We start from the raw sequence: 23,990 nt of genomic DNA, 5'->3' as shown, positions 1-23,990 counted from the left end.
CCCTGCTCTGAAAGCCCCCCCGACATAGATGCACATACACACCCCCTGTGACTTAATGTCCTGTGCCCTGGATGTGTGCCCCCCTCCACCCAGTGTGCCCTCTCCCACTTGCACACCCAGATCCCCTGGCCCAGGTCCCCATGCTCTGTCTGCACTGAGATGCTGGGACATTCACCCAGAGATGCCAGCAGAAGCTGGTGCTGTCTCTCCTCACTGCTCTCCGGCCACTACGCTATATGGTCCTGACATGAAGGAGCAGGTGACAGTTACAGACCCAGCTCCGGGCCCCGTACCAGGGCTGGTGTATGGTCCTCATCTCCCTGTTTTACAGAGGTGGCTCAAAGCGGGCTGTCTGCCCAGGCAGTAGGTGGCGGAGCCCCGGGGGGACCCCACGTTGGCCTGATGCTAGGACCTCAGTGTGGGAGGGGTCTCCACAGCCTGGACCCCAGGAACCCCACACCAGGGCCTAAATAACAATTAGCAGTTATAGTGACTGCAGCAGCTGGCAGTTCCTGAGAGGGCCCTGGGTACACTCCTCCAGTCTTACCGCTGGCTCCAGGCAGAGCTCAGCAAACATTGTTGGTGCCCTATCCCTTTAAAAAATTGAAAAACTATATACCCTTGTCAACTTAGAAAGCAAATTTGCCTGTTACTTTATATCAAAATGATTTTATTCAGGAATAGCCAAAAGAATTGCAATTTGGGATGTGATGCTATGGCAAACCACAGGCAAATCCAGAGAACAAAGGAGCGGAGCTGCTCTTATAGAGAAAAAGGGGGAGTAGGGAGGGGCTGTTCTAAAGGAAAGTCCATTGGGGGAAAGTAACAGTTCAGGGTGGAAACAGCTTCTCATTGGCTGAGCTGCGGTGTTTCTCATTGGCTGAGCTGCGGTGTTTCTCATTGGCTGAGCTGTTGCCAGGTTCAGAGAGAAATCTTCCTTCTGTAGTAGAGTGGTTTTACTTCCTGTGGAAAATGCAAGTGGCTTTCTCTTCTTGTTTGGTGTAATTGACTACCTGTGATAGGGCTTAAGGCTCCCCCGACTTTAGCTTTAAGACTTAAAACTCAAGTTTCCCAACTTCAATTTAGTTAAAGTTTCTTTTATTAATTTCCACACCTCCTAGTGCATTTTCAAGTTGACCACTAAAACTTCTCTTCATAGTTCATAAGCTCATATAATTTCTGGTGTGTTATGAGTATTGACATTTCAAACACAGCTGGTGCATCCTTCCTTTGAAGTATCTAATGCAATCCACATACTCTAGTGATCTGGGGCCTGCCAATGTCTGGTTTCAAAGAAAAAAAAAAAACAAGCTGTTCTTTTCAAGTCAGAAATTCTACATTGTTCCTCTTTGTCCTTAAGGTATATTTATAGTTCCCTTCCCCACGGAATTCTGTCTAATGAATTATGCATCAGTAACCAAAATATGTACAGAAATTCAAATTTTAATTTTGTTTAACTTCCTGTGACCATAAGGTTCTAAATGTTAAATTATTTTCTTCTGGATTGAATTATCTTTAAAATTATTGTTAGTGCACAATTAATTTAAAACATTTCATATATGATGCATTTTCATGGATAATTATTAAACATTAAAAATAAAATATGTTGGAAATGAATCTCCAGATGAGCTGAGTAGGCATCCCCAGTAATTTCCTGTGTCCTTGGATGAATATAAATTGTTGCAGGGGTGAGTCAGGGTTCAGCATCCATTCTACTTTGGTTTTTAAGACTCAAGTGCAGAGAATCTTCCTTCACAAAGAAGCAGCTAGGCGAGGAAGTGTTTGTTGCAGCAGCACCCGTCAACTCTTGAGCTTCTTCCAAGGTATGTGCCCACAACCTCACGTCTTCGAAAAGCTCACAGCTGGCAGCTCCATCTTCAGGGTTGGTGAAAATCGAGGATAAGCCACCAGACTTGCGAAGAGCATTGGTTACCCTGTGTTCATGGTCGCTTAGCCTCCATTCACACATTTCAGCTGCCCTTTCTTTGGATCCAAGAGGTCCCCTTCGCTTGCAGCCCTTACTCCTTATTTGGGGAGGATTCATTTTGGGCAGAAAGAAAGAGGGTCTGCCTTTCTCCTGGGAAGTGGGTGGGGTGACAGTACCAGGGGAGGACGCCTGGCTGGCCCGCTGGTGGCTTGAGGGAGCTAAGCGTCTGGCAGCTGAGCTCAGGACTTTGTGGCCTGGGAGCTCCTTATGGCCCTCCAGGGGTGTGGCCCCCACACCGAGGACCTCCCCTCTGGGGCAGGGTTTCTCATTCCTGGCTGCTTGCCAGAATCTTCTGGGCAATTTTAAAAGATGCCCTTGGGTTTACCCCAGATGGCATTCCCAGGGCAAAGCCAGGTTTAAAGTGCCCCCCATCGTGATTCTGAAGTGCCTCCCCTCACCTCCCTGTGATTCTGGCTGCCTTGTACCCATTGCTCCTACCAGGACCCTGAGACACGGAGGGGCGGGGCTTGCAGGGGGCTCCTGGTGCACCACCTGACCCCTCTCTTCCCCTGCAGTGTACCACTGGGTGGAGATGCGGACCAAGATGCGCATCATGGGCTTCCGGGGCACAGTCATCAAGCCGCTGAACGAGGAGGCGGCCGCCGAGCTGGGCGCCGAGCTGCTGGGCGAGGCCACCATCTTCATCGTGGGCGGCGGCTGCCTGGTGCTGGAGTACTGGCGCCACCAGACACAGCAGCGCCACAAGGAGGAGCAGCAGCGCGCCGCCTGGGACGCGATGCGGGACGAGGTGGGCCACCTGGCGCAGGCGCTCGAGGCCCTGCAGGCGCAGGTGCAGGCGGCGCCGCCCCTGGGCGCCCTGGAGGAGCTGCGGGCTCAGGTGCAAGAGGTGCGCGCCCAGCTCTGCCCCCGGGAGCCGCCGTCCGCGCCCCAGGCAGCGTCCGTGTCCAAGGAATAGGAGCCTGCTAAAGCCTGAACTTGGACGTGGCCGTGTGTGCCCTGATGTGGCCTTCTCCCCGCACTACCCCTGCCTGTGCTGGCCCAGCAGAAACCATCTGGATCTTGATGGAACTGGGATTCAGTCACCCCCTACTGACCAGTGGTACCTGCCACTGGGACCACCCCCAGCAGGTGAAGGGTTTCGACATAGCCCACCCCGACCTCTAGCTCATTGGTACAGTCCGCAGTGCTCGTCTCTCCACCCCCACCCCAGACCACACAGACCTAGAGGTCCCAGCCAGCAGGACAACACGCTCACGCTTCTGGCAGAAGAACAGAATGGAACCCGCAGCCGAGCCAAATCAACCCATCAACCCACATTTACCTGATCAGTGTTACCTCTCTCTGGGACCCTCATCCTTTACACTCAAACACCCGCTTCCCTTTGTCAGTCGGTACTGACCATTGTAAGGAAATGCAGTGTCTTTCAATGGACGTCTGTCCCCTCACCTTCTAAGGTGGGCTCTAGCTGGGCATCACCACCCTCTTTGAGGGGGAAAAAAAGGGGATCCTGGCTTGCAATTGATCCACTGAATATTCTCTCTTCCCCGTTAGCCTGATCTGTGGTACCTTCCTGTGAGACCCCAAGAGGAGTGTTCCAGCAGAACCCCCTCATCCTTCCATCTATAGCACAGCCCACTGGAATGGCTGTGCAGGGTCTTCTTGGGCAGTGCCCTCCCAGCCCCCCCCCCCCCCCCCGTGGTGGGAAAACTGAGCCTGCCTAGACCTAATCCAGCCTGTCTTTCAGCCTCAGCCCCCTGTGTACCTGTCCTCAGAGTCCCTGGGCCTTTCCTGACGTGTCCTTTCCTACCTTCCCCCCGTCTTCTTCAGTGGCCTCTCTCAGGGGACACCGGCCGTAGATTAGATGATCACATCCCCCATGTTTCATTCAGATCTACTGATCTGCGTGCTCATGCCCTCCTCCCTGGGGCTTGGGGCGGTCCAGCAGTCCCCCTTCATGCAGTGGTACCCTCTTGCCTCCGTGGCCCCAAGTCCCACCTCCATCCCACTGGACTAGGCCACCAGTTGGTCTTGCCTTCTTTATTAGTCCCCTAGGGCTGCCATAACAAATGACCACAAACCTGGAGGCTCAAAACAACAGGGATTTATTCTCCCACAGTTCTGGAGGCAGAGATCTGAAATCAAGGTGTCAGCAGGGCCACGCTGCCTCTGAAGGCTCTGGTGGGGGAGCCTTCCTTGCCTCTTCCTGCTTCTGGTGGCTTCAGGTACTCCTTGGCTTGTGGCCATATATCTCCAGTCTCTGCCTCCATCTTCGCGTGGCTTTCTCCTCCTCTTCTGTCTCTTATAAAGACGCCTGTCATTGGGTTTAAGGCCCACCCTAAATCTAGGATGATTTCACTCCGAGATCCTTAATTTAATTACATCTACAAAGACCCTTTTCCAAATAAGCTCACATTTCACAAAGTTCCATGGGTTGGAATGTGGACATACCCTTTGGAGGGCCACCATTCAACTCACTACACCTCCCCACCCCAAGAGGACGCTGGGACTCCTGCCAACCCCGTGGGGCATTTGGCGTTCCCCTCGAGGTGAGAGGAACAGTCCGGGAACCACCCTTCACTACGTGGTTTCTCTTCCACGATTCCTCACTGAGGCAGGAAAAGGTGTGGGCCTCACCCATCTACATTCCATTTCTCGGATTCCAGATGTTTCCCAATTAGAGGAGCCCTGGGTGAGGAAGTCATCTTGCGGGTGTGTCTGATAACCATAATATGGATCTCCAAAAGGGGTACAAAGCTCACTAAAATAGGAGAGAAGCTGAGAGGGTTCTGATGGGGGTGAGTGGGCAGAGAGTCATCCTATGAACTCTTTCCCAAATGGGGTAACTGAGGCCCAGGGGAAGCAAAGGCACTTGTGCAAGGCCACAAAGCCAGTGAGGGACTGGCTGTCCAAGGTGGTGAAGTAGGAAGAGGAGGGTGAGGGGCACAGAGGGAGACGGAGAAGGGGTACAGGGTACTTGAGGGTAGTGGTGCAGGGCCAGGAGGAAGGTGGAGGAGGTGGGTTATGGGGGGAGGGGCAGGGATCTCCACAGAGGCCCAAGACACCCCAGAGGCAGCACTGAGAGTGGGGGCCCTCAGTGCCCTCTCAGAGCAGCCCCAGAGCACACCGGGATCTTAGCATTTAGTGAATGGGGTTAGATCCCACCGTTTCCAAGCAGCTCCAGGTGAAGTGGGAGGGGCAGGCTTTCTCTCCCTTCCTCCCTTACCTCACTTCCCCAGAGGGGTAAAAATGAGCCAGACACAAGACCTACCCAGAGAGAAAACCAAGAAACTGGGGTTCTGAAACATCATCTGAATTCCTTCTAGAAGAGGGGGAGAAGCTGATGTAGAGGGAGCTGAGGAGGTGGGTCCCTGGTGGGAGCGTCTTTAACATTGGAAGAGACCTGAGTGGGATAAATGATGAGGGAAGAAGGCAAGAGAGCGAGAGACCACTGCATGAAGCGGGGGGAGATAGAGCCCGGTGAGCTGGCTCAGTGCCTGGTTTCCATGGTTACTCGGGGGGTCCACTGGGCACCAGCCCCTCTCGAGCACAGGTTGCTGGAGGCCGAGGACTGTGACTGCTCCCGTCCCCTGCCCATCATGTCAATGAATAGTGGCCGTTGTCGTAACAGGTCAAGTTTATTGAGCTCTGGTTGTGTGCTGGGCGTTGTTCTAAGTGCTTTACATAATCCCCACAACATCATTTTCTTCGTTTCGTTCATCAGGAAACTGAAGCACAGAGAGGGAAAGTCACCTGCCCAGGGTCACACAGGCCGGGGGGAAGCAGAGGTGGGATGGGCCCAAGCCCCACTCCTAACCCCTGCGCCATCCTGACCCTGTGATGTGGTGTTGCCCTCACGTCGAGGCTCAAAGCTCAGACGTGATGCGTCCGTACCTGTGGCCAGACCTCGCGGGATGCTTCACCCGCTGGGTGGGAGTGCACGGTGGGATCAGGCCATGTGGAAGTGGAAAGAGTCCCCTCAAAATGCACAAGGCCGGAGGATGGCTCCCTGCTCTGGCTTCCTCCTAGCTAAAGGGTTGTATACATTTGGGACTTGGGGAGAGGGGGTAGAATAAATTTGTAAATGAGGTCGGTTGTCTTCAAGTCGATGCATTTTTTTTATATTTAAGAAATCCCTGTTAGGAGAAGTGTCCTTTGTTTATTCTTTCATTCAAGAAACCTTTGCCCAGGTGCCTGCTGTGTGCCCTGTCCTGTGCTGCACTGGGGTCCCAGCCGTGACCGAGACAGCACCGACCTTGCCCTCGGGGGCCTCGCGGTCCAGTGCCGGGACAGAGGCACATACAGACATTGGTTTTCCCATGTTACCTGCCTGCCCCACGGTGATAGGGGAGGGAGGGGCCGGGCTGCATCAGCCTCCTCCCCTCCTGAGGGACTCAGGACTAGGGCGGAAAGAACAGAAACGCCTTCACACTGGCTCAGAAAAGCCTCAAACCGTGTCTGGAGGGCTCTGCCTCTTCTGTCTCCTGGCAGGCCCTGTTGCCCCCTATGTTTTGCCTAGAGGGAGCCACTCCAGGAGAAAAGGGACTTCATAACGTTCTACCTGATCCGTTGGCCATACAGCCATCCCTGTGCTAGCTCCTGTGACTCGGAGTGGCCAGGCCTGGGTCCCTCAGCCCTGATGAACAGAGGGAGAGGAGAAGCATGTCCAAAGGAGAATCGAGTGGGCATCATCCACTGCTCGTTAGACAGATGTTTACTGAGCACCTACTGCGCACCTGGCCCCATTCGAGTAGATGGGAGTGAGCCAGGAACAAGACAAGGTCCCGCCATCATGGAGCTGACGTGTAGTGTGGGAGATGACAGTAAAGAAGTCAAGACCTAACCTGGCGTCTGCGTCCAGGAGCAACGGGGATGGCTGAGTTAGATCAGGTGATCAGGGAGGGGGCGACTTTGCCCTGAGCCCCGAAGGCAGCTGCCAAGGAATAAGAAAGGCTCGTTAGTATTTACAAAGGTCCTGAGGCCGGTCTGGGGTTGGCCTGTTTCTGGAACAGCCAGGGGTTATGGCTATCAGAGTAGAGGAGGGGTTATTGGACTAAGGCCCTCGGGCCAAATCCGGCCCGCCCGCCGTATGTCTTTGTTAATAAAGATTTATTGGACACAGTCACCCTCATTCGTGTGTTTATTTTCCGTGGCTGCTTTTGCACTACAGTGGCAGAGTTGAGTACTGTAGTTGCCATAGATGTCATATGGCCTTCAAAAATGAAAATATTTACTGTCTGACCGTTTACATGAAGAGTTTACCGACCCCTGGAATAGAGTAAGCCAGGGGAGAGGGGTGGGAAGGGGGTCAGGAGAACAAAGGCCGGCCCCCTTGCCTCAGTTGGCACAACCTGGAGCATCATACCGGCTCCGGCATCCCGTCGGATCAACTGTTGGGCCTGCATTGCACTTTAGCTTCCCCCCTGCCCATCCCTGCCTGCATCACTCCCCACCCACAGGAGCTGTTCCCAGAGACCCCCTAGTAACCCCACTGCACACAGGTCTCCACCTCCATCTGGATCTACGGCAGCAAGCCACGCAAGACGTTTAGTTTATGTAATCCACCATCTACAGATTTATATAATAATGCACAATTCACCCTTTATAAATATCGCATAATTCATGCATTATGTGACATAGTATATAATGGAATATAAAAATATATTTTATGTAATATGTAACATAACACTGTATATTGTGTGTTGTTTATGTGCATATATATATATCATTGGAATGAAAGTTTCAGTAAATAATTACCCTTAATATGTGCAGTGCAGTCTGATGTTTCCTATCTTATTGTATTCCATTTTATGAAGAAAAACTACAGATACATATGTATATCTAATATGTATTATGAACATAAAACCCATTTTATGTATTATATAACACATGGATTGTATATTCATATCATACATTATATATTATATATCTTGTTAGAACAAAAGTTTCGCTAGACAATACTTGCCCTTAGCATGTGCAAAATGCACTCTGTTACTTTCTATTCTCTTTTATTCCATTTCATAAGGAAAAGCATATTCATGTGTATGTATTATACAAGCCTGCATAAAGTGGGCGCCTTGGGCAATGGTGAAGACTTGGGCTTTTACTCTGCGTGAGGCGGGAGCCACAGGAGGGCTCTGAGCAGAGGAGGGACGGGGGCGACTTAGTTTTAACAGGATCCCTCTGTCAACCCTGTTGGGGGCAGAGGTGGGAGCCGCCCGCCCAGTGAAGAGGACACTGTGATTGTCCGGGCAGGAGGTGATGGTGGCTGATAGGGAGAAGAGGGATTCTGGGCATGGTAACGTTTCAAAGGTGGAGCAGACAGGATTTGCTGAGCGATGGGATGTGGGGAGTCACTGATGGCTTCAAAGTTTTTGCTCTGTGCACCTAGAAGGGAAACATGGGCACGTCCTGAGCTGGTGAGGCTGCAGCAGAACCATGTGTGGGGAGATAGTGAGAAGCCCCTGCCTGCCTTTCCCTCCCCCTGGTGGGCTCAGATTTGGGCCCTCTCCGGCAGGCTTTTGTTATTTATTCTGCATTGTAGCCAGCGGGCCGGAAAGACGGTCCTTGTCTTTACTAACGAGTGACGTCACTGAGCTCCTTCTCCAGCTGTGTAACTGACGTTCTTCATCTGACGGCTCCTCCCTCAGCGGACCCTCCTGGTGTCCATTTGGGACATGCTGGAGGAAGGAGGCAATTAGACGCGGCAGGCTTGGACTTGGGCCCCTGGTCTTGGGGCTCCCCTCACCCCTGGAAAGGCGGTGCCCAGGTCAGGCTCCCCAGGGGTGCCGCCACCAGGGAAGGGCTGACATGGACCTGAGGTGCACCATGGGCTCTGTCACGTCCAAGATGCCCACCTCTAAGGGCACATCCTTGTGCCTTGATATTTATTTTTTCTAAATTGCAGTCTCTTCATAAAAGTTCAGTCATTTCAGAGAAACCGAAGTCCCCTCTGAAAGTAATCCTGTCTCCAGTTTGGGGGAACTGTGGCAGACCCCTTTCAGGAGTGGTCTGGCCATGCGAGGTTTACCTAAGATCCCCCTTCGTGGGCGTGGACGCTGTCCCCTTCTTTCCTCTTGCGACGCTGAGCAGTCAGCCTGTGCCTCTCTGGCCAGAGTGAACATTTCCTTAGGTGTGAAAGAACTGAATATGTTAAAAAGTTTATAGTTAATACATATAAAAATGCCCCCTACAAGCTCCTTGGAATGGCTGAGGAACTGTCAACACTTGTAATTATCAAAGTTTTTAATTTTTCAAACCGTAGAATTGCACGATGGAATTTCATTGTTCTTTTAATTTGCATTTTCCTGTTTCCCTGTAGGTTGCGCATCTTTTCAGCCATTGACTGGACATTTGTGCTGCTTTTGAAAAATGCTTTTCTCGTGGTCTCTTTAATGTTTGTTTCTGGTGTGTGTGGTCCTGCTGAAGTTTTTCATTTTAAAGTAACCACGTCTTGGGCCGGCCCCGTGGCTTAGCGGTTAAGTGCGCGCGCTCCGCTGCTGGCGGCCCGGTTCGATCCCAGGTGCACACCGACGCACCGCTTCTCCGTCCATGCTGAGGCCGCGTCCCACATACAGCAACTAGAAGGATGTGCAGCTATGACATACAACTATCTACTGGGGCTTTGGGGAAATAAATAAATAAATAAAATTTAAAAAAAATAATAAATAAAGTAACCACGTCTATTGTCTTTGTCCTTTTAGGCATTTGTTTTTTTCTGTCTTTATCTGAGAAGGGCTCCCCTACCTCAGGGATTTATATCTTCAACTCTACTTTCTTCTAATACATATTTTTTTGTGTGTGTGAGGAAGATCAGCCCTGAGCTAACATCCGTGCTGATCCTCCTCTTTTTGCTGAGGAAGACTGGCTCTGAGCTAACATCTATTGCCAATCCTCCTCCTTTTTTCTCCCCAAAGCCCCAGTAGATAGTTGTATGTCATAGTTGCACGTCCCTCTAGTTGCTGTATGTGGGACGCGGCCTCAGCATAGCCGGAGACTCGGTGTGTCTGGTGCGCGCCCGGGATCTGAACCCCGGGCCGCCAGCAGCGGAGCGCATGCACTTAACCGCTAAGCCACAGGGCCGGCCTCTTCTAATGTTTTTATTCAAGTATTTTTTGTATTTAAGTCGTTCATTGAAATTAAGCATTGTGTTTTGTTTTTTGATGACTGTAAGGTTGAGATCTTCATTCTTCAATTTTCCAAATGAATGGGTGGCTAGTGTCTCGAAGCGCATGGAACAGTCCATCCTTTTCCTTCTCACCCCCGAGACTGGATAGCAGCATCTGCTACACTCACTCAACACGGGCACCTCTGTCTCGATCCTGTTCTGTCCTCCGTTCGTCCATCCTGCGCCATCATCGTGACGGTTTTTTGTTTTGTTCATATTCACGTTCTTTAATTAATTTCCCTTTTTTTCCCAGTTTTATTGGGAAATAATTGACACACATCACTGTATAAGTTCACCATCACATTTTGAATGACAAGAGTCTGAAAATGTATTTTGATCTCATCTAGGCAATGCAGCAGTCTTGTTCTTGTTTTCAAACTTATCTGAGTTATTCTTGTGCCTTAGCTCCTTGATATGCATTTTTAAAAAATTAATAGACTATTTTTTGAGCAGTTTTAGGTTTACAGAAAAATTGAGCAGAAAGTACAGAGAGCTCTTATATACCCCCTTCCCTACACACACACGCACGCACACACACACACACACACACACAGAGCTGCCACTATTATTAATATCTTGCATTAGCTTGGTACATTTATGACAATTGATGAGTCAATATTGATACGTTACTAAAGTCCATGGTTTGTGTTTGGGTTCACTCTTGGTGTGGTACATTCTGTGGCTTTTGACAAATGTCTGATGACACGTATCCACCATTATAGTATCCTGCAGAGTGATTTCACTGCCCTAAAGATCCCCCGTGCTCTGCCTGTTCACCCCCCCCTACCCTGAGCCCCTGCCAACCACTAATTTTTTTTTTTTTTTTTTGGTGAGGAAGATCAGCCCTGAGCTAACATCCAATGCCAATCCTCCTCTTTTGGCTGAGGAAGACTGGCCCTGGGCTAACATCCATGCCCATCTTCCTCCACTTTATATGAGATGCCGCCACAGCATGGCTTGACAAGCGGTGCATCAGTGCGCGCCCAGGATCCAAACTTGCGAACCCCAGGCCACCAAAGCAGAGCGGGCGCACTTAACCACCACGCCACCGGACGGGCCCCCAACCACTGATCTTTTTACTGTCTCCATAGTTTTGCCTTTTCCAGAATGTCATATAGTTGGAATCATACAGTACGTAGCCTTTTCAGACTGGCTTCTTTCACTTATCAATATGTATTTCAGTTTCCATATTATCAATATGTCTTTTTGTGGCTTGATAGCTCATTTCTTTTTAGCGCTGAATAATATTCCACTGAATGGTTGTACCACAGTTTGTGTATATCCGCTCACCTATGGTTGAAATGCATTTCTGAAATGGCTTCTCAACTTCCTTGAAAAAAAAAATGCTGTGTTTATGTTACAAGGTTGATTTGGGGGAGAATTTGTGTCTTTTGTCTTAGGTGTCCTGTTTCCTCCAGAACATCTGGGTTGCATGGAATAAAATAATAATAATAGTAATGTCCATCTATTGAGGGCTTAGTACCAGGTCAGTGCTATTCATCACAGCCCCACTTAATCCCTCCCAGCCTCTAGGACTCAGTTTTGCTTGTTGCCCCACGTTAACAACCTGAAGCACAGAGAATTTCAGTGATGAAACCGAGAGCCAGCATTCCATTTGGCAGGTGAATGTTGTGTATTATCTTAAAAGTGCTCTGGAGGAGGGGCCACGTGTGGAGTATCTGCCAGTTTGGAGTTGGGGGGCCGTGTAAGCAGAGATCAGTTTGTCTTCCAGTCCTTAGCATCCCCAGAATTACCATGTCCTACTGGAGCATGAGCATCTTCTAGGGACGTGGGGCCAGATGTTGTGTCACCCCCATGTCTGCATCACATCTGGGGTGCCCGCAGTCACATGGGGGTGTGGTACCCGGCTGGTCATGCTGGTGATGAAAGCTCTGCTCTCTGCAGCTTTCCTAAGTTAAGTTCCAATTATGTAATAACACAGAAATGCACGTCCTTGAGTAAAATGAGAAGATTTCAGGTAAGAATGAGGTCCCTCAGAGTGCCCTGCTCCAGCCCTGTGCCCTCCTTGTGGGACGCAGCCTCAGCATGGCCGGAGAAGCGGTGCGCCGGTGCGCGCCCGGGATCCGAACCCGGGCCGCCAGTAGCGGAGCGAGAGCACTTAATCGCTAAGCCATGGGGCCGGCCCCATTTCTTCTTTTTTTAAATCCAATCTTATCTAACTCACACCCTGTCCTCTGCTAAACCGATGGGAACCCCAATCTTATTCATCTGGGGTGCTCCCTCCCCCACTGCCCAGGGTCACTTGAGGGTCACAGGGGTCTTTTGCAGAGAAAGTTCTCATTGCTTACTGGTGATTGGCTCATGGAGAATCTCTGTCACCATAGGAACCCCTCCCCTCCAGGACACCCAGCATCATTTCCTCAAGGGACCTAGGCTTTCACAAGACAGAAGATGTCTTCCAGCAACTTCTGCTTTTTCCTTTTCTTCCCCCAACAATCCTCCCTGAGTGGAGGGGAGCCTAGGGTGGCTTGGAACAGAGACCAGAGCACAACGAGCAATCTTTCCCGTGCTTCATGCACAGCCAGGAAAACGAAGAACCAAGTAACCAAATGGTCCTGCAGCCCAGCTGAATGTCAGCCGTCTCCAAAGACATGCCTGCCTGGCTCCTCTGGTGGCCCTTTGGGTGGGCGTGGGTGTGGGCCTTTGGAACATTTGGGCTCACATGTACAGTTCAAGTCAGGAGTGAGATGTTCAATAATGGATGCCTTCTCTGGCTTCCTCAGCACAAACTGCTCCCCACGAGGTGTACAGGCTCAGCTGCACCTAGCCTCTCTCTCGGACCTCCTTTCCTAGCACCTGCCCCCAAACTCACTCCAGTCCAGAGAGCACGGTCTTCTCTCTGTCTCTCAAGCAGCCAGGCTTGCTCTACTACACCACGTGTATTAGTTACTTCTCAGATTACTCCAAAATTTAACAGCTTAAAACAACAGTAAATGTTTGTTAGCTCACACACTTGCTGAGGGTCAGAAAGTTAGAAGGAGCTTGGCTGGGTGGTTCTGGCTTAGAGTCTCTCATGAGGTCTGGGCTGGGGCTACAGTCATCCGAAGACTTGACAGGGGCTGGAGGATCCACTTCCAAGGAGGTTCAGTCACGTGGCTGCAAGTTAGGCTCCCTGGCTGTCGGCCGGGGACCTCGGTTCCTCCCCACGGGGACCTCTCTGGCGTGGACCCTCCACACCTCCCTCTGTCACTCACTGACTGACACTCCGGCATTTGCTGAGTCCACGAATCCATGAAAGTCACAAGATTCCTGGCCAAATCCCAGCCAGCCCGTAGCCTCCGGGCCCTTCCACCCTGTAGTAGGCTGAATGGTGGCCCCCAAAGAGCTTAGGTCCTAATCCCTGGAACCCATGAATGTCACCTTATGTGATAACATTTTTGCAGATGTGATTAAGTTAAAGATCTTGAGATGGAGAGATTTTTCTGGATTATCCAGCTGAGCCCTAAATGCCGTCGCAGTGTGCTCATAAGAGACAGTCAGAGGGAGATGACACACAGAAGAGGAGAAGGCAGCGTGACTCCAGAGGCAGAGACGAGTGAGGCAGCCACAGGCCAAGGAATGCCAGCAGCCACCAGAAGCTGGAAGAGGGAAAGAGCAGATTCCCCCCTTTGGGTAGCCCAAGAGCAGTAGGCGAATCCTGGATACATGGCAGACACGTGTAAAGGGACAAGCATCAGAACGGTCCACCCATATTGCTCTGGGTCGGGCAGTTCAGTGTATGGCTTTATAAACATACCTGAAAATTTATCATAAGGCCATAAAATAATATGGAGAAAAAAGTATTGGAGGGAAATGGGTGATGAGACAACGACCACTAAGTGGTATGAAACTTGTGAAATGTGTATAAAGAACGAGAAGAGAGGAGGATATTATGAAAGTAGATGGGCTGTGAATCTTTAGGGAGAAGATATTTAGAATTGTTGCCACTTTCAGGTAACAGAAGTTCCCCCTGCAAAATATCGCACTCACGGAACCTTCAAAATATTTAGAATCCTATCTTTATTTTTATTTTATTTCATTTTTTTGCTGAGGAAGATTCACTCTGAGCTAATATCTGTGCCAATCTTCCTCTATTTTGTATGTGAGCCGCCGCCACAGCATGGCCACCAACGAGTGGTGTAGGTCCGTGCCCGGGGAACCGAACCCCCGGCGGCCGAAGTGAAGCACACCGAACTTAACCCACTAGGCCACTGGGGCTGGCCCTGGAATCCTGTTTTTAATTCTTTTGAGAAACTGGCTAAAAGAGGTTAAGTTACAACCCAAACCTCATTTCAGCAAGTAACTTAGTATCTGCGAATTCACTGACAAGCTTTATGACTTCAGAGTCCGTATTTTTTGCACTGCATGACTCAGATATTTTGGGCAGCTTTATCTAGAAGACCGCTGAAAACTTTCCCTCAACTAGCCGAATATTCTCATATACATGTCACGGAATAGACGTTATATAAATCCTTTTCTACTTAACATTCTGCATCTCTCTAATAAATATAGAATAAAAATGTAATTTGTTTATGATAATTTTCATTAAGGTTCACAATGCACATGGAAAACCTTTTGTATTTATGAAGTGTCATGCAAAAAAAAAGTCCATGTTTTGATCTTCAGTGGACAATTGTCATGGTCTTTGAGCTGAAAATATAAAGTCGATATATTCAACATAAACTTTAAAAACAGTCAAGATTTTTACTATTGATTAACGCTGAGTTATTTTATAATTAGCCTCTGGAGGGCTGAGCTTAAAGCACGGTGTGTAGGAGTGCAGTGGACATTGCACTATGATTCAAGAGAAGTTCTATTTCTGGCTCTCCTTCTGTGTGATGCAGGGAAAGTTAGTTTCTGAACCCCACTTTCCTCATTTCTTTAAAGAGAGATGCAAAGACGTGATGAGCATGAAGATATATATGTAACCAGAATACTGAACAAGCTTGACTCTCAGTATGATCAAACCAAACAACCAGAAAAAGATCAGATTCTCCCCTTGAGCTTTAGGAGGGAGCGCAGCCCAGCTGACACCCTGATTTCGGCCCAGTGATGCTGACCTTGGACTTCTGTCCTCCAGAACTCAGAGAATCAATTTCTATTGTTTTAAGCCATCAAGTTCATGGTAATATGTTACAGCAGCCACAGGGAACTAATACACTCCCACAATCTCTCTCTGATTTCTCATTCTGAGTGGCTCTGACCTCCCAACTAAAGAAAGAACGAGCCTACTCCACTTTGCTGGGGGTGTGGAGGGTCTGGATTTTCCAGAGACTTCTTGTGGCTTTCTGCTATGTTGCCTGGGAGAAAAAATAAGTTCTCAACTCTGGACATGGGTGTTTTGACAGCACGTTTAAGTAGTATATGTCAAAAGAGTAATCAGACCTTTTCTAGCTCACATTGAGAAATTTGTTTTTTCCAGATTGTCAAAGCTTTGTTTCTATCCTTGGGTCCTTTTTCTTATGGGATATTTCCCTTTTCTTCCAATTTTTTTTAGTTGGAATAAAACATACAGTAAAGTGTGTAAACTGCACTGCTATATGGCTCAGTGAATTCTTACAGAGAGTAGACACATGTAACCAGCACCCAGGTCGAGAGAGAGGACATTCCAGGACCCCAGAAATCTCCCTCCTGCTGCTTCCCAGGCAGCACCCCCATCCAGCCGTAACCACTATCCTGAAATCGGTCACTGTGGATTAGATTTGCCTGTTCCTGAACTTTGTATCCATGGACTCATATGGAATGTTCTTTTTAGGATCTGACTTCTTTAGCTCAACATAAAATCTGAGAGATGCATCTGTGTTGTTCTGTGTAGCAATCATTTGCTCTTTCTGTTGTCGTGTCGTATTCCATTGTCAACTATAACACACTTTGTTTCCCAGCTAACTGATTGATCGGTACACAGCTGGTCTCCAGGCTTCTGCTGTTACGGGCAAAGCTGCTAGGACCACCCTGTCCAACACTTTGGTGGGCACAGGGCTGCTTTCTCTTGGGAATATCTGGGAGTAGGATTGCTGGGTCATAGCACGAGGATATGTTTACCCTTAGGAGCAACTGCCAGTTTTTTTAAGTGACTGTGTCATATAACATCCTCCTCTCGCTCCCTCCCTTGTCCCTCCCACACCTTGTATGAAAGTTTCAGCTGCTCCATGTCCCTGACAATACTCCATATTGACAGTCTTTTCTTTTCTTTCTTTCTTTTTATTTTTTTGTGAGGAAGATTGGCCCCGAGCTAACATCTCTTGCCAATCCTCCTCCTTTTGCTGAGGAAGGTTGGCCCTGACCTAACATCTGTGCCCATCTTCCTCTATTTTATATGTGGGATGCCGCCACAGCATGGCTTGATGAGCGGTGCGTGGGTCTTTGCCCAGGATCCAAACCTGCAACCCTGAGCCGCTGAAGCCAAGCGTGCGAACTCAACCACTACGCCACCAGGCCGGCCCCTTTCTTGCTTTTCTTTTTATTTTAATCATTCTGGTAAGTCTAGTGGTATCTTATTGTGGTTTTAATTTGTCTTTCTCTGATGGGTAATGATGTCGAGCATCTTTATATGTGCTTATTGGCTATTCTTTTTTTTTTTAATTTTTAATTAATTAATTAATTAATTTTTATTGCAGTAACATTGATTTATAACATTGTATAAATTTCAGGTTTACATCATTATACTTCTATTTCTGCATAGATTACATCATGTTCACCACCCAAATACTAATTACAATCCATCACCACACACATGTGCCTAGTCATCCCTTTCGCCCTCCTCCCTCCCCTCTTCCCCTCTGGGAACCACCATTATTGGCCATTCTTATTATCTTCTTTTGCAAAGTCTCTGTGCAAGTTTTTGTCCATTTTACTAGATTCCTGTGGCTGCTGTAACAAATTACCCCAAACTTCTTGACTTAAAACAATACACTTTTATTCTCTTACACTTTGGGAGGCCAGAAAACTGAAATCGGTATCAGGGAGCTGAAATCAAGGTGCCAGCAGGGCTGTGCTCCCTCCGAAGGTTTGAGGGGAGAAGCTATTCCCCGCCTCTTCCAGCCGCTGGTGGCTCCGGGCTTTCTTTGGCTTGTGGCTGCACCTCTCCGGTCTGTTTCCACCTTCACGTGGCTTCCTGCTCTGCGTGTCTGTGTCTCCTCTTCTGTCTCATAAGGACACTAGTCACTGGATTTAGGGCCCCCCTGGGTGATCCAGGTGATTACATCTTGCGATTCTTAAAGTAATGACATCTGCAAAGTCCCTTTTGCCGTATAAAGTAACATTCACGGGTTTGGGGGATTGGGATGTGGACGTATTCGGGGGCCAGTATTTAATATAACACATCCACTTTTGGGGGGCTGTTCAGTCTTTTTCACAGCGATTTATAGGTGCTTTTCACAGAATCTGCCTACTACCCCTTTGTCTCAGATGGGGATGCCTTCTGGCAAACCTCTCATTGGAGCCTTGGGGTGAGGAGATTGGCTTGGGGGCTGTGGTCTATGCTCCCCTCATGATCCCTAGTGGGGATCAGCTGTTTATTGGACATTTGAATGTCCTGTGAGAAGTGCTTGCTTTACTTGTCTTTAATGCTTGTTCACAGTGTCTTTTATCCTGCAAAAGTTTCTCAATGTTAATAAACCAGATTTTCCCATCTTTTCCTTTATGGCTCTTCCTTTTCCTCCCTTGCTTGGGAAGAGCTTCACCCCAAGTGATAAGCACCCCGACCCTACGAGTGCAGGATGATTAAGATCCCCATATTACAGAGGAGAAAACTGAGGCACAGAGGGCACAAATCTCATCCATTTCACATTTCTTGGGTTCCAGGTACCACGTGAAGGATTTTACATGAATCATATCATTGAATCCTTGAATCTCCTTGTGTTGGGGGTCCCCAGAACCACGCTCAGACTCGATGATTTGCTAGAAGGACTCAGAACTCAGAAAAGCTGATAGACACATGGTTACAGTTTATTACAGTGAAAGATTCTAATTAAAACCAACAAAGGGAAAAGGTGCCTGGGGTGAAGTCCAGCAGAGACCAGGCACAGAGGGAACAGCATGTGCAAAGGCCCAGAGATGAGAGTAAGAAGGGTATGTGCAAAAAAATATTTTTTTTTTTTTTTTTTTTTATGTGAGGAGATCAGCCCTGTGCTAACATCCGCCAATCCTCCTCTCTTTTTGCTGAGGAAGACGGCCCTGGGCTAACATCTGTGCCCATCTTCCTCCACTTTATATGGGACGCCGCCACAGCATGGCTGCCAAGCAGTGCGTCGGTGCGCGCCCGGGATCCGAACCAGCGAACCCCGGGCCGCCGCAGCGGAGCGCGCGCACTTAACCGCTTGCGCCACCGGGCCGGCCCCCAAAAAATATTTTTAATATCCCAGTCCTGAAGCCTAGACTGTGCAGCATGGTAGGGCAGGAACGACGGGTCAGTGACCAGGTCATGCGGGGCCTGGGGCCATGGGAAGGAGGGTATGGCCCCAGGCCCTGTGTGAGCTGAGAGCTGAGGGCACTGAACAGCCTGGAGCTGGAGAAAGTACAGAAAGCAATTCCATTCTGGGCATTTCTTTGTTTCCCAATCATTATTTTCTTCATATTGCAAGGACGGCAGGCTCACTATTGAAAACTCAGCGAACACTGACAAACATAAAATGGAGTGAAAAAAAATCATCTGTAACCCCACTGCCCAGAGATGATCATTGTTAACCTTTAGCTGTGTTTCACGTCCTAAATGTATGTATACTGGTAGATATCATCCTATAAAGTGTTCTGTGTCTGTCTCTTAAAGTGACCAGTAAGGAGTGTCGGAGGAGCAGGCCATCACCCTTGGCCAGGAGACTGTCGATTTCGGCCAGGAAATCGCTCTCCTGAGAAGCTTCAGCTTAAGCAGCGCGGTTCTGGAGGGGAGGGTGTTCTAGTGGCAGGCACAGCGTGTGCAGAGACCCGGCTGCCACAGGCGTGGGGGAGCGGCTGGAGCAGGGCAGGCGTGGGGCGAGATGAAGTGGGAGACCGATCTGGGCAGGACCTCAAGGGCCGGGCTAACGGGCCTCTGAGAGCCCTGGGGAGCCCTGCAAGGTTTTTCTGTTCGTTTGTTTTGTTCGTTTTGTTGATTGAAGAGAGTTCCGTGCAGGACGGCAGTGTGGACAGGTGTGGATAGGGTGAAGGGATCCAACGAGGGACGCTGAGGCCCCCAGGACTGGACACAGCAGAGCTGACACCACCCCCGGATCTCAGAAGGGCACCGGGAGCCGGTCCCAGATGGGCAGGTGCGAGAGCTGCGGCCTTGGGTCAAGGGCACAGCCGCTGGGGCCCAGCCAAGGAGGGGGCAGGGGAGACGAGCCCCGCCTCCACCTTCTCCCGTCCCTGTCCCCTGCTCTGTTGCGCGCGCTGCCCAAAGTCCGTGCCCACCGGGATCCAAAGGATGGGGTCTCGGTGATGCCATCCGGGGCGCTCAGCCTCCCGGGAGCAGAGAAGGACGGGCAAGATTGGAGAGTGGGTCTGGGGGCGGAGGGAAGCATCGTTCCCCAACTTCCCAGGGAAGCATGCCACCAGGACCCCCACAGCAACCGCTGCCCCAAGCCGTCCCCTCCGGAGCAGAACCTCGCCCATCACGTCTGCGCTGCCTGTTTCAGCCCAGCTCCCCTGTCATCTTGCAGTTCCGCTACGGTCGGGGGCTTGGAGAGTCACACTGAAAGCATCGGGTGGGTGCCAAGGTTTCTGCCTCCCGTCCCAAGTGGGGATCCCGCGGCAGCAGCCCCGGGGCGGTGGACAGACGGGCTGCCCTGCAATGTGGAACAGCGCACGTGACTGCCGGGCTCTCCTCCACGGGGCGGGGGAGCGGACGCGGCCGGCAGAGGTTCCCTTTGGTACCCATGGGGGTCTCGCTTCTCAGAAAGGAGATCGCTCTTGTTCTTTTCTGCTTCTCGAACACCTGCTCATTTAAAATATAATCAGCCAGTAGGAAAAGAAGAAAGACCCAAATTTCTAGCCTGTTCATAGTACGATTGGCTTTTCATGATAGCGTAGCCCTTCAGTAGCACGCTGTTCCGTCATAGACGTCTTTGCATGAGATTGTCACAAATCTAGTCATCCATTTTCATTTTATTCTGCAATATATAGAGAAGAGAAAACCAAACACCCAGGTCACCAGAGTTCAGAGACAGGGTTCAGAGACAGGGCTTCCTTGGAGCTGGGAAGTGTCTCTGTGAGACCCGTGAAGGGGGCAGCAGGCGCCCCTCCCATGTAGTGACTTTCAGGTGATTTCCACCCAAGTGTGACTTCCAACAACCAGGAGACAAGCTTCTTTTCTTTGCCCCCACCCCCACCCCTGCATACGGCTGGAGTGGGAAGTTCTTGTGGGACACCCAGGGGACTTCCCATCACACACATATGGGGATCTGGGGCCTGGGAGAGGGGAGGTGCTCAGAAGAGGGCAGAACAGAAGAGGGGCTGCCCCGATGACTTGCAAACAGAGAGAAAACCTCGCTCCAGATGTGTCACTGTGGGAGCTGTGGGAAGGGACCATGAAAGCCTGTTTGGATGAAAAGTTATTGTGCATACCCCTCACCTAGTGACAGGTAGACTGGGCCCAGAGAGGGCAGGACACTTGTCCAGGATCACACAGCGGGAAGCTGGGATGCAGCTGAGTTATTGGCACAGACCCCCTGTGCGGTAGCAGACGAGCTCCTCCATGGAGGACAGCGCTCCCAGGAAGGAGAGAGAGAGGAAAGGGTCTCTGTGGGCCCCAGAGAGCAGAAGGATCAGAAGGGGAAGCTGCCAGCAGGGCCAGGACCCACCTAGCGTTTCCTGGGTATATGTGCTGCAGTCTGCAGCCTCTGACTTCTGGGGGTCCACGGGGATGATGCACTTCCCCCAGGTCTGGCAGCATCTCTGTGTGGGCAGTGGAGGGGTGGAAGCCTCTGCAGCAGGTCCACTTGGGGTCCTAGGAGTACAGGGCCACACTGCCACAGAGTTGCCACCTCTCCTGTCTCACCACCAGCCTGCAGACAGCTCTGCATGAGGCCTGACCAGCCCTGGGCATCCATTCATCTTTTGTTTTTCTTAAATGCCTTTGTTAAGATAGAATTCACATATCCTACAGTTCACCCATTCAAAGTGTACAAGTCAATGGCTTTTAGTATCTTTGCAGAGTTGTGCAATCACCACCACAATTTTAGAACATTCTCATCACCCAAAAAGGAAACCCCGAATCCATTAGCAGTCACTCCCCATTTCCTCCCGACCTCCCCACATCCCCAGCCACGGGCAACCACCAGTCTTCCTACTGTCTCTACAGATCTGCCGTTTCAGACACTGCCTACGCCATTCTCCATCCCCACCAGCAGCGAATGAGAGTGCCGACCTCTGCACGCCCTCGCCAACTCTTGTTACCCAACTTTGATTGTAGCCATCCTAGTGGGTGTGAAGTGGTATCTCCTTGTGGTTTTGATGTGCGTTTCAGTGCATCCATTCATCTTTTACCCAGCACCTATGTCCAATGTTCAATTTGCCTCCGTCCCCAGATCAGTCCTGCCGCCTTTCCTCTGGCTGCCTCCTTTCTCATTTGCTTTCTTCCTGGCCCAGGGGTAGGATCCGCACTGAGCTCTCAGGCCGTCAGTGGGCTCCTGACCTGGTGGGCAGGGTTACCAACCACCCACCTTGGGTGCCCGGGTCACAAGCAAAGAAGTGCATAGAGCCAGTGGTCCTGCAAAATGATGATCAGGCTCACGCAGGTTACAGAAAGAGAATGGGACAGTGAGATGGCCCAGCCACCCATCAGATTGGCCAAAGTGATCAAGTCGATGCTGCGCAGGGGGACTGAGGGGAGCGACACCCTCCGACGCCACTGGAGGGAGAGCAGATTGGGCGGGGCAGGCGTGAGGGCAGCATCTTTGGACAGGCAGACCACATCCGCTGCGGGGGCAGGCTGGCGAGCTGGAGAAGCAAGGAGACGCTGGTCCCTGCCCCTCTATTCTTGCCTCACACTGTCCCAGGTGAGTCATAGCGTCATCTTCCTCCCATTCAAAGAGTCCTCAGTCCCCCGGATTTGGAGCTGGTTTCACCTCCTCTGGCCTCATTCCCCACATTCCTTTCACCCCTCGCCCCCTCACTGCACTTGCCTGGTCCTTGGGCTCCTACAAGACTGAAACTCACGTCACATCACATTAGGAGTTTGCTTAGGAAAGAAGAAGAGAGAGGACTCGCCGGGTCGGGGTGTATCTTTTATAATAAAACTGTAATTGTAAGTATAATGTTTTCAGGGCAATCTGTGAGTCGTTCTAGGGAGTTATTGAACCTGAGGGGGTTGTGGGAGCCCCCACATTTGTAGCCCATCAATCAGAAGTGAGGTGGCCTGGGAACCCCACTTGTGGCTGGAGTCTGGAGGGGGACAGTCTTGTGGGACTGCGTCCCGACCTTGTGGGGTCTGCAGTGACTCTGGGTGATTATCGTCAGAACTATACGGCAGTCCACCCAGTTAGTGTTGAGTTAGTGTTGACCAGTTGTGGATGAAACAGAGCAGTACCTAAACTAATTTCTCATGACCAGTTACCTTTTCTCTTTAAATTGTGGCAAGATATCTACAACACAAAATTGATCATTTTAACCATTTTTAAGTGTACATTACAGTAGCATTAAGTACACCCGATGTTGTGCAACCGTCACCACCATCTATCTCCAGAACTTTTTCATCATCCCAAATAGAAACCTTGTCCCCCTTCAACAACCAAGTTACCCTTTGTTGCTACAAATACAGGGCCCTATTCCCCACTTCAGGAAGTAATTAGAGGAAGAATGAATTAATGCTATTCCTTGACTCTTTGAGGGGGAGATACAAGTTGTTCTTCTGGAGGGAAGTGAGACAAGGAAGGGAAGGAATCTTTACAAGGAGTGGTAGTGAGCAGGTCACTTCTGTGGTACCTGGCGGTCAATCCTGCAGGGTTCCCTGGGGAGGCAGTGTACAAGGTACGTCAGAGTTTGCCCCACTCCCCCACCCCTCTGAGTTTCCCAGGAGTTTTGAGATTTAAGTTGAGAACATGGACATGTCACTCACTAAACAGTGACTCAGCCTCTACTGGTCCTGGAGGGCACCGTCAGGACACCTCAGCAATTAGAAGGAAAGGACCTCCCCAAAGAGCCACACTGGGCAGAGGGGCATCCTCGGGGACCCTGGACTAAATTATTAGTTTCTTAAGAATAATTTCTGGAAATGATGCCGCTGGATCTGATCATGCATACATTCTTTAAATTTTTTTTTTAATTTTATTTATTTTATTTTTTTCCCCCAAAGCCCCAGTAGATAGTTGTATGTCATAGCTGCACGTCCTTCTAGTTGCTGTATGTGGGACACGGCCTCAGCATGGCCAGACGAGTGGTGCGTCGGTGCGTGCCCAGGATCCGAACCCAGGCCGCCAGCAGCGGAGCGCGCGCACTTAACCGCTAAGCCACAGGGCCGGCCCATGAGCATGCGTACATTCTGAATTTTCCTCTTTAATGTAACCGAACAAGTCATCAGTGTTCATAGGAGAAAATTTAAAAATCATAGACCACCACCAAACCCATCTCCCAGAAATAATCACCACTTCCATTTTGGTGTCTTTTCTTTTTTTTATATAATTTTATTTTTTTTTCCCCCAAAGCCCCAGTAGATAGTTGTATGTCATAGCTGCACATCCTTCTAGTTGCTGTATGTGGGACGCGGCCTCAGCGTAGCTGGAGAAGTGGTTCGTCGGTGCGCGCCCGGGATCGGAACCCAGGCCGCCAGCAGCAGAGTGGGCGCACCTAACTGCTAAGCCACGGGGCCGGCCCCTTGGTGTCTTTTCTTTATACACTGTTTCTTTTTTTGTATTTTAGTTTTACCCAACATTTTATTTGGAAAATTTTCAAACCTACAGAAAAACG

At 50.0% G+C, this 23,990-nt stretch overlaps 1 protein-coding gene across 2 annotated transcripts in view; it reads left to right on the top strand.

Annotated features, from left to right (window-relative positions):
- Positions 1–23,990, top strand: part of OPA3 (outer mitochondrial membrane lipid metabolism regulator OPA3) — an 82,889-nt gene that overhangs the window by 41,460 nt on the left and 17,439 nt on the right. The window contains exon 2 of one of the 2 annotated variants that reach the window (XM_058529610.1): positions 2,503–3,630. The exons of the other annotated variant lie outside the window; for it this stretch is intronic. Within the exon in view, the coding sequence (XP_058385593.1) occupies positions 2,503–2,903 (401 nt within the window). The 3' untranslated portion in view covers positions 2,904–3,630. Of the gene's footprint in view, positions 1–2,502; positions 3,631–23,990 lie in introns of those variants that run through there. 2 annotated transcript variants of the gene reach the window in all.

The sequence above is a fragment of the Diceros bicornis genome, chromosome 34, assembly GCF_020826845.1.
Source record: "Diceros bicornis minor isolate mBicDic1 chromosome 34, mDicBic1.mat.cur, whole genome shotgun sequence".
In the NCBI taxonomy this organism is placed as follows: Eukaryota; Metazoa; Chordata; class Mammalia; order Perissodactyla; family Rhinocerotidae; genus Diceros; species Diceros bicornis.
The sequence above is the reverse complement of the archived record's forward strand: the minus strand, read 5'-3'. Positions and strand labels throughout refer to the sequence as shown.